Here is a 17,149-nt window from a genome sequence, read left to right on the forward strand (position 1 = left end):
AAAATTCATCAGAGTCAGCATGAGCATGAAGTTACAGACAAAATTAATCAGCTTAAAGAAAGTTTACAGAATACAAACACAGGCTTCTTCTAGACAACCAAGATTTTTTAATGGCTTACATTCTATTACAGAAGTGAAAACTCTGAGCTTTGGTTTCCTGCTAGTACAACAGTTGCAGGTTACAGAGAAGGGAAGAAGAAATGCTCCTTGGGGAGTCTGACTGGCAGGACTGCCATCTAAATCAGGATTTTTTAAAGATAAAAATGTGTTTATTTGTCTTCACTCACATGTGTTTTACAATATCCAAATAATTTTGTATTTGTTTCTGTGACTTTGCTAGATCTTTACAATGCAGTGCAGCTAGTAGTTACTATTGCCTTCAAGTCTGGGCTTATTTCTAGTATGGAAGACAATTAACAAAATCTTTTTTTTTTTTTTTTTTTTTCCCCACTCCCCCCCCCCCCCCCCCCAATGTGTGTGTGTGTGTAAAACTCACATTATCATATGCGTATATCCAGAACTGCTGACCTCAAGTGTTCAAAAACTATGAGATCAGTTGTTATGACTTCATATTAAGGCAAATATTAAGGCAGCAAATGGGAAATATTGAGGTATTTTTTGTTTGTGTGTTTTAGTTTAAGTTCGTATTCTTAAGCCTCCATCTGCAATGACAGGGAAATTGAATTCTCACATAAAGAAGACTGAGAAAAAAGTGAAGCAGTAGAAATTCTTGCAACCTCAAATCCAAATCCCAAATTTAGACATTTGTCCCCAAATCCCATACAAACCAAACAACACAACCCAAGTTTCTATGAAAATCAAATAACAACTGAATTTATGATGAACTGTTAAAATCAACCAAATAAAATGAATTATAGTATGATATGTAGAATCTACTATTTTAAAAAAAAAATGTGGATTCAGAAGTATTAGAATAAATGCAAGTAAGAAAAACTTAATCAATGTTCTAGTTAATGGGCCAAATGCAACTTATGTTTCTGGAATCTCTAAGCATCAGTTTTTTGAAAGGTGTAATCAGAGGAAGCAGTTGATATCATCTGCACTTCCAAACAAATTATGAGGTATTTCTTTCCTTCTGCTTCTGACCTTTTTCAGAGACTTTGCACATCTGCTTGTTTTTTAAAAGGTTGTTCTTCATGCTCATATGAACCAGCTGGAAAAAAATATCATATCCACTGGAAATAATTCTCATGATCTCAACAATACAGTTTCTGCATTGAAACAAAGAAACTATTAAGGTACATAAACGTGGGAACTTTCCAATGTCAGACATCTCTTAAGAACTATTGTTTCGTATGTGCATGCTTAAAATACTAAATACAGACCAGCAATGCTGATGTAGGGATAATGGCATCTTGCAATTCTGTAGGCCCACAGTGACAATTTTAAATAAATTCTTTAAAAGTTATTAAAAATATAAATTATTAAAAGTAAATGAAGCTGAATTTAAAATAAATATTCCAATTTGTTCATGTATTAACACCTTGTAGGCCCAAGCTGTTGGATAATAATCATGTCTTCCAAATCTGCAGCAAATGAGAAGTCCATAGGCAGACAAGGCTAGATGGGTCTGTTGTCTCGTTTGTGCTCTCAAACCTGCTCTGCATAAATGACTTGAAGGCATTCAGGCTGTGAAGCTGTTGTACTGCACTTGAAAGCCACAGAGCACATTTTTATAGGAAGAACAAATGTACAAATAAAGCTGTACTAGGGCATCACTTAAAGCAAACATCTGGACCATCACACTGGAAACAGCAAAAAGAAGTGATGTGTTATGTGTATCCTTTGATAAACAAGTACCCTGAGAAAAGGCAGAGAGGACAGAAACCAACCAATAAATGCTGGTTTTCACAGCAGTGTCAGGCATTTACAAGCAATGACAGCCTCTGTCTTAGCAACAAGGTAAACATGAGGCTGCCAGGAGCCATGAGACTGCTAGCACTCTGATAGAGAAGAGCAGGTATTGAGGAAATGTATTCGTTGAGTTGCCCTCTGCATGCCATATTGTAGTCTTAACAGACAACGACAAGGGAACAAGAAGTTCTCCTCTCTGGAGCTCAACAAAAAGACTTCCTGTTGTATTTCTGTGTGTTAACAAAAAGCTATTCTGCAAGAAAGATAAAGCCATACAATTGCTGCAGCCACTTGCTGTGGTTTTGTATTTAAACAGTCTTCTCTGCTCTCCTACTTAGTAGTGCAGAAGATAATTTAACAGTTGTTAGAACTACCTACGGAGGTAAGATACAGGTAAATTTTAAGCCAACTTACCAGCATTAATAATACATAAAAGAACACATTTCATTTAAAGCAAACCACACTGAAGCTATAACTTCACAGGTCTTTTTTTTAAAAAAAACAAAAAAAAAAAAAAAAAAAAAAAAAAAAAAACCAAGAACAACATTCAGATTGGAGAAAGGAGACAGAAGCTACTTGACAGAAGTCAATCAAACTGAATTTTTAAACCACCATTGCTGAACTAACTTAACCCCTGCCAGAACTGACTGAAGGGTTGCTCATGTGAACTGCTGTGCCACCAGATTAATGGTGGAAGTGGGAGAGCCCATGAAAGAGGAGTGGAAGTTTTAATTGCTCCTAGCTGCTCTTCAAAATCTAGCCAGACTGGTGAGACATGAGTATGAATCCCCCTTCCTTTTCGGAAGAAGACAATACAGAGTCATTAGTACAGTCACCACAATTTCCCTCTCCCCATTAGTTAAGATGAGAGAAGAGGATAGGGGTGGATTGGGAAAACCAGACAAACAAGCAATGCACAGACTTTAAAATATCAAATTTAAAACAATATGGGAGGAGAGGGAGAAGGAGAAAAAAAAGAAAAGGAAAACCCACTAGTTAATCTAACAAATACCAGATTAATATTATATACCAAAATGCAAAAAATAGCTTTAATTATTCTGATGCAGAAAACTGCTATTACCGTGGCATGTAAACCCATAGACTAAAACTGGGTGTAAGAGAGAATGTGTGGAAAATCAGTTTCCAGAGTATATATATTTGCTGAATAAAGCAGAAATTACATTTATACCTTAGACTAAGAACTCATCCTTATGGTCAAACCAACCTTTTCTGTTCCCTTAATCAAATTTCTAAAGCAAACACCTTGTTCAACTCTTCACAACCCGTTCATAACCAGCATTACTCCCTCAAGAATATAAAACATGAAATTTTCCATCAGTAGCTGAGCCTGCAATGAAGGAGTACTGGGAGTGCAAAAAGAACTCTAAAATAGCACATTAATCAGTGGGTCAAGTCATAGGCATACCTAAACAGCAGCATTCACCTCCAAAAATAGCATTTAACTGGGGATAAAGCTAGTGCAGCAGTTATTAGATGCCAGGGATGTTCAATTCCATCTGCAGACCTAATCACTTCATTAAAACAGCTGTTTAGGAGGAAGACATTTGCCAGCTACTCATCTGACCTTTAAGAGAAACCCTCATATGATTTGCCTGGGTCTTCAAGATTATAAATCATCATAGCTCCACTGATTTTCTGCCACTTCACCAGGAGAGGCACTTCCATTTACAGCTGCCTTTCTGTCCTTCTCTTGTGCTTCTTTGCCTCAAGGTGAATTTGCATTGCTCTTTTGCAGTCCCTTTCTCTTAACGGAGCATTATGGGCATTTGAAATCTTTGTACTGAGAATATTTGAAAATACAGCTCTGAGAACATTTCCCAGAGCCAGCCTATTCTGGGTGAGGCTGATTCAGACAGCGCACTGTAAACTCTTTGAACAACACAAGGCAAATTACTCATCATTAATTAAAAATAAGCATCCTTTAGAAGCAGAGGACAAAAATCATCACTGCAAGAAATATTGGTGTTTTGTTCCATGGATTTAAATGATTTGGACTTGTTTCTCTAATAACTGCATTGGCAGGATCTTTGCGATTGGATTTTTTGTTGAAGTTTTATTCTCTTGAAGGTCATAGTAAGATTTTATTTTAAAAGCATTGACTGTGTGATTCACTATGCCCCCTTCTCTGTTCAGTTTTATCCTTACTTCTTTTTTATTATTTTAAGTGTTAAAATAGACACTTCTATGGAAGAACCACTTGTATTGAAATGGTGAAGCTATCAGCAATGTGTATGGGGGAGAATGACAGATGGGTGAGAAATGATAGCCATGGGGCAGAAGGGGGTGAGCAGCTAGAGCCTCCCAGAAAAGAAACCAGTTGCTATGAAAGAGAAACCAGATTTTTCTCCTGTAGTAGCTGAGCATCTCACAGGAGAAAAACAAATCCTGATCTTGCTTCCATATTATAAAGAGGCACATTTTGATACAAGGAAAATAAGGCTGCAAATGAAATGGGCATGCCTATCTTCCCAAGCACTGTATTTAAAGCACCTTGAATACATCGATTTTTCTTATAACCATATTCCACTCAGTAATGAATAGTTTGCAAGATTATTACTGAAAGATATGGAGAAAAGAGAATTTCTAAAACTAACCAATAAAAACAAACCCACACTGTGCTGCTGGCACAAGGTAACTGTAAATTAGTGAGCAAGCACAGAGGATAGAAGACAGAAAAAGACTAATCTGACCTTTTCACTCATCAATTCTACTGCAGTTCAGCTTCTGCTCTTTTCTGAATATACATGATGCTGATACCATCCCTCAATCAAACTCAGCTCAATTACCCAACTCTGAAAAGATGAAAGGAAAACTAAACAATAACACTGCCTAACAATATTCTAATTACTATACAGTAACAAAATCCAAGAAAATAAACCTCTGGCTTGCAGGATAGCTGCCACCTTCATTGCCTGGCATTTTCCAGTCACTAAGCAAAACTGGCAAATACTGTACACAGGGAGAGGGAAGAGAAAGGGAATTACAGAGTATTCAATAGCAATTCATATTCAGCTAGAACTTTGGAACCTCTTTTTTTCTCTTTTCTTGAAGGCTAAGCCCATCTTGAACCTTTGAATCAGTTTTACATTACTCCAACCATCCTAACACCTCTGTGAACACTACCCAGTCTCACATCTGTCTGTTCCTGGTTGTTCACTCCAATTTCAGCTAGTCACCTGCTCCAAAAACTTCTGATACCTGCTTCACTACATGCCGGAAATCCCTACTCCAAACCATTTATCTTCAATTTCACCTTTGCATCCTCCTTTCTCTCCTCCTCACTTTGCTGTTATTTCTTCTTGTTGTGCTGATAGGAAGCAACATTTGACAGTTTTATCCTGTAATACAGGGGCTGTTGTAATGCTGCCAGCATAATGACAGCTTACAGCTGGTTTTTTTTTTGTTTGTTTGTTTTTGTTTTTGTTTTTTGAGTTATAGATCAGAAGAAGTTGGTGACTTTGTTAGGTAGGTGCTACAGGCACCCCACTTCCCTGGATTTTTTATTTTCACCATAATTTGCCTCACCAAAGTTAAAGCTACGTATAAGCAGGAGACAGGATAACAAATGTTCTTCATCAACTGTACATTATGTACAGCAAGATGTCCATCAACAGATTCACTCTACTATGAAATTCACGAGTTATTCTCCAGTCAGTAACTGAACCACATACAAAATTTTCTGGATGAAGCCACCAATGCAACATTATTACCAGTTTCACTACTTTAAGCGCTGCTGCTATAGCCTCTCTGAGAATCACTAGAATTTGTCTTAGGGAGAGTAAAACTGTACTGATACACTGGATCTTCCACAAATTATGACACTTTTCTTTTGGGGAGGCGTAACTTTTTTCTATGACTCTTCTCTTCAGAAACTCTGAACTACAAGAATGCTCTGTAAACTGTTCCAGCCTCAACTACACTCACATGAAATGCTGTTGCTGTAAGAGACATTGCTGTTGGAGTTTCCCTTTTTCATGAATCAATGCATCTCTAAGTCATGCATGTTTCCAGTCATCCAGTCAAAAATCAGAGAAATCCAATACAATCCTTCAGTGGCTTCTGCTTTCAATCACACTTGGAGGTCCAAGGCATTTTTTACAGTTACTTGGTAATGTCTCTGTATGAGCTTCTCATACATACATAAACTTCTGTTTGACTCAGAAGTTTCTCACCTTTCCAGTGATGGACACAAGATCCTGATTTCCTAATTGTCCTAATCCAAACTGCTGGAAATGCGAATCAGGCTCGGTGATTCTTTACAAGACCATTACTACTATACAGAAAGCATTCACTAACTGCACTTGGAACTATGTCCTGTTAACAGCTTTGATTTTGTTCCTAGGAAAGGAATTGAACTAAACTGAATTCATTCACGCGCTAGGATAGCATTTATGAAAAAAAAATGTCAGGGAAATACAGCTGACAGATCTTGGAAAGATCAGCAGCAGGACGGACAAGGTAGTTTATTTTCATGTGGACTCAGGCCCCAGTGTCACTGTGTGACTGCAGACTCAGCCATAGGTGATACTAGCAGGAAACATTCATGTGGTAACAATGCTCATCCAGTAAAAATTGAAATTCGGCCTTACATCACAAAGCAACACAAAATGCAATCTAATGAATGCTGTGGGTCTATGAATTACTGTTTCTTGTGCAGAGAGAGTGAAATTATTATGTTATCACAGAATCACAGAATGGCCCGGGTTGGAAGGGACCTCAAGGATCATAAATCTCCAACCCCCCTCCCACATGCAGGGCCACCAACCTCCCCATTTAATACTAGACCCGGCTGCCCAGGGCCCCATCCAACCTGGCCTTGAACACCTCCAGGGATGGAGCATCCACAACCTCTCTGAGCAGCCTGTTCCAGCACCTCACCACTCTCATAGTAAAGAAATTACAACAAAACATTTCCTACATAGTGTTCCAGTCAGAAGTCCTTAAATGAGGCCATTCTTACTGGACTTTGTTCAAAGAATGTTTGAAAATAACTGCCTCAAAAACTTAATACAGAAAATACAGAAAGTTTCAGCTAAAGTCAAAGTTCAGGAGTTCAATAACACTTTGTGCAAGTTAAAACTGGGTTCTAGGGCCAGAACTGGTTAAACCAATGGTAGTGTTCAGCAATGTTGATGCTCATGTGGTAATAACTGTTCACATTTGACATGCTGTTAGAGATCATTCAGAGTCTACATTTATAATTCTGATTTCTTTTTTTAAGTTACAGCTGTAGAGCTAGTAAATATCAGATCTAAAATACTACAGAAAAAATAATTTCAATCAGACCAATGTTTTCTGCATGTACTCACACACTGATCTCTGGAAGAGTTGGCAAATCTGCTTTGCAGGCATATGCAAAGGATTGTAGCCCATGTTTTTGTTGCTTGTATTTATTAATCAGGTCCATTAATACTGCTTGGTGCCCAATCTTCTTCACCAGCTGCTGCACCATACGATCATTCAGAGCCAAGAGAGCTGCTCCACTTACTTCTTCTTCTGCAGATTGAAGGGAATTACAATCACTGTGAGGTAATTTTGGAGCTACAGAGACATCCCACATGCCTAAAAACTTGATGGTGTTTTAGGTCAGAGTCAAAGATTCTTTCTACTAACGGTGTGTTTCTTCAACTGCTTTAAAGAAATGATGTCTTTTAGGTACTGTCCTTTCCAATGCAGGAAGCTCAAGTCAGTGTCCAGTGTTCTCTTACCTTCCAGTAAGAGAATGCTATGTCTGAAATGCAATTAGTATTACACTGCTTAAAATCAGACCTTATTTTGACGGTAGCAGATTGTTTGTTTGTTTTTTCCATTTTCATAATGAAGAAGTGCAAGGAGCACACAGCACACAAAATGTTTTCTAACAGTTTCCCCTGCACTATTATAGGGTTTATGTACACAAACACTTTTACAGCATGCACCCTCTGAAATAACGCAACTGTAGCAGTATAAAATAGGCCCTGTAAAGCTTGTTGCACTGCCAGCTGTTTCTCGAGAGAAAGTGCTCCTCTTTACAACAGCCTTAGACTTTCCCCCCAGCGCTTCTCGAAGACCTCATAACGAACTTGCAGTTATTTTAGATGTATTACACGGATGCCAGCCCCAAAACAAGCTAAGCAGACAATTGAAAACATCTAAAAAGATAAAAGACACAGGAATAGCAAGAATGCCTACCGCGAAACTTAGGAACTAGTTCTCCTAAATTGCTCTGTGTCAGCCAGTTGCAGACTTGCTCCACAGACCAACTTTCCATCTTTAGGTGCTGCACAGTCAAGTTTCACTGGGAAGCGAAAAGAGAAAACAATTTTCATGCTGAACTAGAAAAAAAAAATAGAAAAAAAAATTACTTTGCAAATGCACTTATGTTTACATGCTCTGAAAAAAATAATAATAATAAAAAAAAAAAGTGAGGATAATCCAACTAATGCCTGTCGCGAATGGCAGCTTCCTTGAATCTCTCTTCACCTCCTCTCCTTTCGCTGCTTTCCCTCTGCTCCCAGAGCCAGCCTCATTCCTTATAAAACACGACCCGCTCCAGCACCATTAACACCCAGGTTTCCATACAGAGAGGAAAAAAAAAAAGGTGTGAAATTCACCACCACCACGCTCATCGGGAAATGGTTGATATCTTAAAGAAAGACACACAGAGACACAAAGACAACCAAAAACATCGGATAAAAGCCTGTCGCTTGAGTGCTTATAGAACATCAGGCACATTAAGTCCCTCTGCACAACCAATAGGTAGCCAGGCAAACACTTAACGGCCAATTAACGACAATTAGAAGAACTAAAGCTGACGGAGCGGGGAGGGAACAGCTCCTACTGGCAGCCTCTGGTCTCATTCCTCAGGCAACAGCAAATCATACAGGCAAGATTTTTCAGATGTGAATATACCTGTCTGAAATTGTCAGCCAAGTACTTCCTTGCTCAGAACGTGCTCATGCTCAAAACACAACCTAGTTTACCAGCTCCTAGGTTACCTAGTGTTGTGGTTGGTGCCCCATCCTGGAGACTTTCAAGGTGAGGCTGGATCAGGCCCTGGGGGATCTGATCTAGCTGTGGTGCCTCTGTGCATTGCAGAGGAGTTGGATTAGGTGGCTCTCAGAGGTCCCTTCCAACTGGAAGGATTCTATGATTCTATGTCTGTGCACACCCTGGACCTGCTGTCAGAGCAACATTTGTAAACCCTTGCAAACCTCAGTGGGACCTACTCCATTGAACTACCAAGAAAAAAAAATTAGTAGCACAGCATCATCTCCCTTCAACAGCAGAGATCCTCAAGACAGACACACTCAGATTATGCTGGTACACTTCAGCGACTTTATAGGGTTAAGTTTAAGGGGAATGTCTTGCTGAATTACACAAGTGGATTTAATTTGATATGACAACAGTAGCCATACAACTCCTCCCCCAGGCTAAGCAGCAATAACAGGGTGTGAAAAGTCATTATTTGCTGAGAACTCTGGTGTAAATTAAAAATCACACCTTCTTGTCACACTTTTTACTTCATTGCAAAGAATAGGACTCAAAAAGTCTCAAAAAAAAAAAAAAAAAAAATCTTGAAATATAAAACCTAATGCAAAGCAGAATTGTACTTGCCTTACTAACCAGTAAAAAAAGTAAAGAGATACATTAACATGGTGGAAAGGTCATTGCTCCACTCTAGAATAAGGTTTGCAAGCTGGAACATTTCTTGCTAAAGCAGACATGGAGATGTTAACATTCCAAAAAGTGTCAAGCAAACAACAGCCATGCAAAGCCACATATACTTTTATCACTATGTGACCAACTCTACAGCACAATGTCCATTTGCACATGGAAATGTAGGTTGTGCACTTTAGGGGGAATAAAGTGCTGACAGTTTAGAAGTTTATTTAAAGAACTTAATATTAAGGGTCAGTACACACAAACTTCAAAATGTGTTTCAAAAGGTCTTGCTCAATTCCTAGCAAATATTACAGGCGCAGGAGCTGGGAAAATAGCACTCTAGTCTTCCATCAGCTTTCACTTGTTAGAAAGAATCTATGGCATTGCAGACTACAGATACATTAATCCTTAACAGACCTCTACATGACTGTCAATGAGGTCACAATGAAAGTTTTAGTGCATTTTAGGACAAGAGTGAGGAATGTGATGTGTGCACTCCTATATGTCACAAATATGTGACAAATTTTGCACAGAGTCAGATCTCAGCATTGCGAGTGTAAAGTTTAGGAGTTGATGCATATCATGAATAAAACTAAAGTGTTCCCTGTGTGTATTTTTGAATTCTATCTCAAGTCATTTTATCTTTATCTTTGTATGCATTACAGAGACGTATTGTTTTCCTTCCACTTGTTCTCAAACTACTACAGCCATTTAATATAATTAAATCCAAGCTACAATATGGAAAGCAGATTGTCTAATCTTGGATACAGTACATGGAAATGTGGTAAGTTAGCAGGACATCAGTTATCCACTGACCCTTTTAATAGTATAAAGGGAAATACTCTATGAGGAGCACCTCTGCAACTCTCCCAACAACTAGGAAAATAGCAACAGTTTATTGCTGATGGTTATCAGGTACATGCTAGCACAAAGCATCCATCTGAATTCTTACAGAAACAATTAAATGAAGCAATGTGAGAGAAGGGAAAGAAAATTCAAGTATCAGTGCAGGAATAAATCTCAAAGTGCACACTTCTGTTCTCTTTCCCATGCTCTACTGTAGGATAGGTAGCTGCAACACAAACTTAAGAGCAGACACAACAGAAAATCTGCATCAATTCACAATACACCTGTTTGAGAAGTTCTTGGAAGAAAATTTGCACAACCATAATGCAGATGCAGATGAAGGGGTAAAAGCCAGACAACACTTCTAAATCCTGATCAGAGCTAAAAAGAACACAAAGATTACTGGACTTGTCTGTCAACTGAGCTGACAAAATCCTCTGCTGTAGGAATTAGTTCTGAAAAAATATTTAAAAACCAACTCTCTCCGTATTGTACTTGCTTCTGATTAAATATGAAGCTTCTGCTATCCACATTTGCACTAGATGATCTTTAAAAGTAATTTTATCTATGCTATCTACGGCGTTACTGGAAAAATGTCACACTTCAACTCAAGCACCAAGTTCTTTCTGTTAGACCTGTGCAAGTTATTTGGCAATTTGAAAGCAATAAAAGAAAGTTAACTCGACTTGTTTTAAGGTGATTTAATACTCTACACACGAGACTCTGTCCAATCTATTGCTGGCAGCACTGCACAAGCCATAAAAGAAAAATATTTTATTTTTTATGAACGCAACTTCTGTAAATAAAGCCACTGTAACATAAGATCCATCTTTTTCAACTTAAAAAAAAAACCTTACCAAATTAAAATACAAGGTTACTGCATATTGAGAACAAGAAAAGATCAAGTAATTGTTAAAAATTCATAAACCTCAAAAATGAAATCTCATATATCACAGAAAATGTGATCGGACTGAAGGTACTCAGAACAATACAGGAACTGCTTCAAAAAGATAAAGAAAAAAGTCATTTATTCTTGTAAGAGAAATCACACTGACTTCTTTTCCCTCAGAGCAGAAGTATGAATTTCTCACCAGGACCACCAGTACTTTCGATGGTGTCACTGTTTGTCTTCGCAAAGGACTTCACCATCTATCCCTGAGCAGTGCAGAGACTTCTGACATATACACCTTGCAACAGAATTCCATAGAAATCTAATTGACAGCTGTCATAATCCTGTCTCTTCTTTGCAGTTGTTCATAGGCTCATGCAATTGGAAGTTCAGGCTGAAAATATATGTATATGTATATATATTCTTATATGGATGGCTTTCAGATGGATCAGTCCCTCTAACTCCCACAACAGATGGGTGAAAATAAGTGGCGTATCCTTAGATTCACTTAGAAGTTGTATAGGTAAAAAATGCATTATAGCAATTGAAGTTTCTGTTTTAATGAAACATTGATTTATAAAATTAGGCCATCATCCCAAGTTGTGAGTAACATGAACCTCAGTGAAGTTTTTGAGCTCTCCTGGTGTTTTTGATCAGCTGCATGAATCAGAAGACAGAGAAGGGGTGAAAGTTACAGTGAAGACAAATGAGAACACCCTGAAAATGAGTGAATTGCAGTCACTGGTAAAGACAGCTGGCTGTGCGCAGTCAGTATACGGTCAGTGACATCTTGCCCAAAGGTCCCTTTCAGGTAACCATTACATAACTGGGAAACCTAAGGATTGCTGCACTTTATGAATTGACAGAATGCTCAAAGCTTGTCAGCTCTTTGAACGAGTCTGTGTTTAAGACACAGAAAAACAGGTCTGAGTAAGTCTGCTGCATCTCTCATTTTTGTTTGTGTGTTGGGTGCAACACGCAAGGTAAAATCTTGGGGCTTTTGTCTGTCCCAAACAAAGAGGGCAGGGTATCAGGAAACAACCTGTGGAGCCTGCTGAGGATGGTTGGGTGTGGACAGGCTTGCAGCACCCTGACCTTGGGCCTGGAAGCTTTGAAGAGCTTGGGCATGACTGTGCTCCTCATTCTGCATGGATGGGCAGCAAGGGACATGTGAAATACAAAGCTGCCTGAGCAGTGTGCGGTCTGGAGATCTCCCGCAAATCATCTTTGCCCCTGTTTTACAAACTTATTTTAGGAGCTGAGAGTGGGGTTGCAGCACTGAGCTGTGCATATCGCCTCCTGTATCTTTGACTTGCTATTTTAGCATCAGCGAGGATTGCTGAATTATGTGATTACTAGCTGCTGACAGCACTCCTCCTCCTCTTTATTTATCATATGAAGACGATGATGAATAACTGGGTTTTAACACATTTCACGATGCACATTTTTTTGTTTTGCTTTCTACAGTTAACTCCTAATGACTGTTTCGGTCACAGGTTTTTGTCCCAAGGAGTTTTGTTGGCATGTTAAACCAGGTGAGTTGATATGATTAAGTTGAATAGTAAAAATAAAACAGGCTGTCACACTGGCCTATTTTACACACCAGAAGAAGCACCAGAAGCAGTGCTCTAATTTGGCACCCTTTGCCACAAACTCTTTAAATAAGGGCATTCTAAAGGATGGACCAATAAATGTATTGGATTTATTTGGCTAATTTATGTCTAGGGTGTACACAGCTCACTTCTTCAGGTTGTAGCCCTTGTGGTTAACCAGCTATGACCACAACAAACCAGTGCCCACAGCCCGAGTGTTATTGTCTTGTTGCATACAGCTGATGAAGCCACAACTGATACAAGAGCTTTAGCTGAAACCACCAGTGGAAACACAATCAGCCATTTCTATCTGCAAGATCGAAGGAGGAAACTGGGAAGTCTGAACATCACTGTCTGGGTTATGACAGTGTAGGCAGGATGTAAGTAAAAGAATTCACAAAGCTTCTTTAGAGTACTGCTTCATCCTACTTGTCCCCTTTTCATCGGCAGCTTATTTATGATCAACTCAAAAACCAATAGCCCAACCAACCAAAATGAAGAAAAGGTCCCATACGTAAAGACTGTATATAATCAATCATTTGTTTTAGTGACAGTGGTTTATATTTCCCAGTCTAAAGACATCCTGGCGTTGTATTTTTAGATTTGCCTGTCTCAACTGGCAAATCTTCAGGAGAGGTTTCAGTGGTGGAAATTTCAAGGGAAAGTTAGCACTTCATCCCAGGTTGTAGATTGCTAGAAAGAGCACATTCAGCCCTGTACCCTTCATGTTATTGTCACCTAATGATGTTAAACTTTTTCCAAAAGGCTAGAAGATCTGTGGTTCAGCCTCAGGCAGTTACGAGGCATGTGGGAAAAGGTAAGAGTTCAATGATTTCACTTTGTTTCACTCACTCTGTGCCTCCTAAACCTACACATTTTATAAATAAATCTTTTCAGAGTGTAGGTCTTGTTTGCATTGCACTCAGTCAGACTGAAGCAATACAACATCAAAAGAGGTGTGAAATTCTTTAGGACGTCTTAAGTAGACTGTTAATTTCAAAGCATCATTTCACTTTTAAAATGCTAGTAATTTTAAATAAATACATATTCCAAACAGCAATACATGAGTTATATGTATTTAGTTATACACCCTGGTCAAATACATAAAAAGATATTTTGGTCTTGAAAATATAAAACGCAAAGTATTACAGTGCTAGTAGATAAAAAATATCTAGATGAGTAAGTTTCACATTTTCAGTTTTGAAAGTGGCTTACATTCCTTTATTTCTGCCCTGCCTCTCTGTATAACTGATCATAAAGCAGACTTCTATTTCAACTCTAGTGTTGATATGGAAAAAAAAAGAGCTTTTACTAAATTTGTACAAACTTTGATAGTCTGTTTGTTCAAATCCCTAAACTGGTCATGTTCACATGGCTCAGCAGTCAAGGGGAAGTCATATATCAAAAGCTCTTTCTTCACTTTTTATTTTTAATCCAAAGCCTTTGTCACATAGGCTGTCTTAAGCAAAACCATGAATTTTAAAAAGAATAATAATGCTAAAACACTCTGCTTCCACTGCCAGTCACTTTACCACTCAGCAGACAACCCAGGGCAGCTTATTTGAGACAAGGTCAGTGTTGCCACATTCATCTGCTTTTCATCTTTCTCTTCCAGAACCCAGAAACATTTTTTTGAAATAATTTTTCCTTCCTAATCATAAATCAGTATACTGATATTCCAGTCATTGTTTTCACATTTGTGTTATCTTTGACATAATACCAAAGGAGAGTATGGGCTACTTAGTCACCCACATGCAGTGCATTTCTTTGCCACAAAGACATGTTAATGAGCATTTATAGATGCAGTAACATATAAGTAGATGTGCAGGCTCAAATTCATATTTAGGAAACTATAAATTCATAACTTTTGTGATCAGAATTAAAATTGTTCTGTTTTCATATTTGAATGAAAGAGTAGAAGAATAATTTCCTGTAAGACCTAAGATCTCAGTAAAAATATTGTTTTAACTTGATGTAAGTGAACTGCCTTGGAATTGTTATTTCTATGTCTCAGCATATGTGTTAATAACAGTAACTACCAATTACAGCTCAGGTGAATACTGAAAACAACATTTATGAGACACACTGTGACATGGAAACCATGCTTATTGAAGAAAGATGTTCAAAGATGAACGTTTTTGATCCAAGACTGTGTGATAGTTCACAAAACAATTAAAAAATAAAACCCTTATTCCTTTTCTCATTGTTGGATTAAAGAACGAGTCCTCTGTAGTCCCTTTTCTTGGTGGCTTCCTTCTGGATGCTCTGTTGCTCAGATGATGTAAGCACTGGGGTGCAGTTCAGAACCAAGCCACAAAAAAGAACTGTCCTTTTTCCCCAGTGCTACCTCCTCATATTCTCTGCTCCCACTGTCCCCGTCCCTCTCGTCACTCCAAGCTCTCTATGATCCTATGAGCCCCACAGGGGACAAACACAATCAAAAACTCAGCAGATGGTTAGTTTTCTGTCAAGTCTGGCCCTTGTCCAGTTCATTGTAGAGACAAAAACAGCTCTACTGATAAAAGAAGGTGGTAACACAAAAATGGCAATGAATTACAAGGGGTTTATGTGGGAAGACTTCTTCATTTGGTAGCAGTGTTGGCATGAAAAACTCCTGCCTGATTTCAATAAGGATATAGACAAACAGCAATTTAGAAAGGAGATGCCCTGATGTGAAACACTACCTCCAGCCACTTATTGTTGCTTGGCAGGAAAGATGTTAAACCCAAGCTGTTTGCGTATTCCAATATATCAGTTCAGCTATGCAGTAAGTAATCATTGGCACAGTGTGCGTGGTACCTTAAATTATCACAGCTGTCTTTACAGTGACTCTGATCAAATCTTAACATGCCAAGGTGAGGAGTTTTGATCATATATGGAGTCATCCAGATTTCCATATTTCCAGTAATTCTTACAGATAACATTGGTGGAAAAGTCTACTAAGTGTGGAATTCAGAAAAGCTAGGCCTCCTGCAAACTTGGGTCTGATTTGCCTGTGAGATCCAATGGAGAATTCATCCTACCTGTTCCTGGTTGTTTCTGCAGTCCTAGCAAGGGCTGGTATCACAGTATTTCTGCTTTTTTGAGAGTGACAGTGCTGCTGCTGTCTGCTCATACTAAGACTTCTGAAAACAGCATTCAGCAGATTCTAGTTCAAAGCAGAACAGACTCAGTCTTTAGGCTTGAGGTGAGTCGCTGGGGCTATATTTAAACATTTGCACCATAAATGGAGTTCAGTGCTTCAGCTGTGTTTCCTGCAGTTTAGGAATTGATTGGCTCATTACTCCCCTCTCTAAGACAGCCAGTGGAAGAGAATGTGTTTGTGACCCTTGATGGATGACACTAACATGAAACCATGGCTCAAATCCTCTTAGTTTAATCCAAGCTGCTGGACTCTGTACTGATATGCTAAAGGTAGGCACACAGGTTTCCTTACCATTTTGATGTGGATGAGATTGTCTTTAACAATAGGTGAGGAAAGGAGATAGAAATCAGCACGACTAAACAACTTGAATACTTTGTCTGCTGGTATTTGGAATTTCTCACATTACACTTGCAAATCTTGTAAGTATGGACAAATATATTTGTTTTAAAATTGTTATTATTCTTCCCCACATTTTTTTTTCCTCCTTAAATGCAGTTGGAAGTTTAAGATTTTTACTATCTTCAAATTCTTGAGCTGTCCTCCTGCCACAATGTGGGTGCTGGAGGTCAGACATCCTATCATAACTCTGTGCCAGTGTAAAGTTTTGTCTAGGACACAGCACAGGATGGATTCTTTGTGTACCGTGTGATTCTCTGCAGGAAACAGAAGTGTGTTGCTCTTCATTTGGCATGACCCACCAGTGCCATGGGTTGCCAACTAGCCTATGCTCTGGAGTCTGAGGTGAACATGGGGAAGATTCAGCACTGTTTTTGTCCTTTGGTCTGGCACTGAGCAGGGAGATGTTAGGGGAAGAACAGCTGCACAAGTAGCCTCCAATCAGGTCATGACATTTACCTGTGGTCTCTTTCTTTTTGCATGGAAAATCTAACAATATTAATATGGTTTTATCTATTGCATTGCCTTACTCTATGTCAGCTGTTGAATGTGTGTGTTTTTTCTTGCCGCTGGTATAGATACATCACTGGCAAGTAAGGTTAGATGGTTGAATGTATCCTTCCAACCTTAAATCTTATGAAATATCTAAAACTCAGCTATATCTTAAAAGGCTTAAAATAATCAATGTTATGACTTAATGTAATTAAAAAGTGTAGTTAAGGCAGTCTAAGTATAGCACAG

At 38.6% G+C, this 17,149-nt stretch overlaps 1 protein-coding gene across 1 annotated transcript in view; it reads right to left on the reverse strand.

The window, feature by feature from the left end:
* The window catches only part of SAMD3 (sterile alpha motif domain containing 3), a 33,172-nt gene extending 25,002 nt beyond the window's left edge, over window positions 1-8,170 (reverse strand). Inside the window, exons 1-2 of the mRNA XM_052671498.1 lie at window positions 8,068-8,170; window positions 7,206-7,392 (exon numbers count right to left, since the gene is read on the reverse strand). Of these exons, the coding sequence (XP_052527458.1) occupies window positions 7,206-7,392; window positions 8,068-8,146 (266 nt within the window). The 5' untranslated portion in view covers window positions 8,147-8,170. The remainder of the gene's footprint in view (window positions 1-7,205; window positions 7,393-8,067) is intronic.
* Window positions 8,171-17,149: the final 8,979 nt, after the last annotated feature.

This window comes from Tympanuchus pallidicinctus, unplaced genomic scaffold, assembly GCF_026119805.1.
Source record: "Tympanuchus pallidicinctus isolate F22 unplaced genomic scaffold, pur_lepc_1.0 scaffold1, whole genome shotgun sequence".
Classification (NCBI taxonomy): domain Eukaryota; kingdom Metazoa; phylum Chordata; class Aves; order Galliformes; family Phasianidae; genus Tympanuchus; species Tympanuchus pallidicinctus.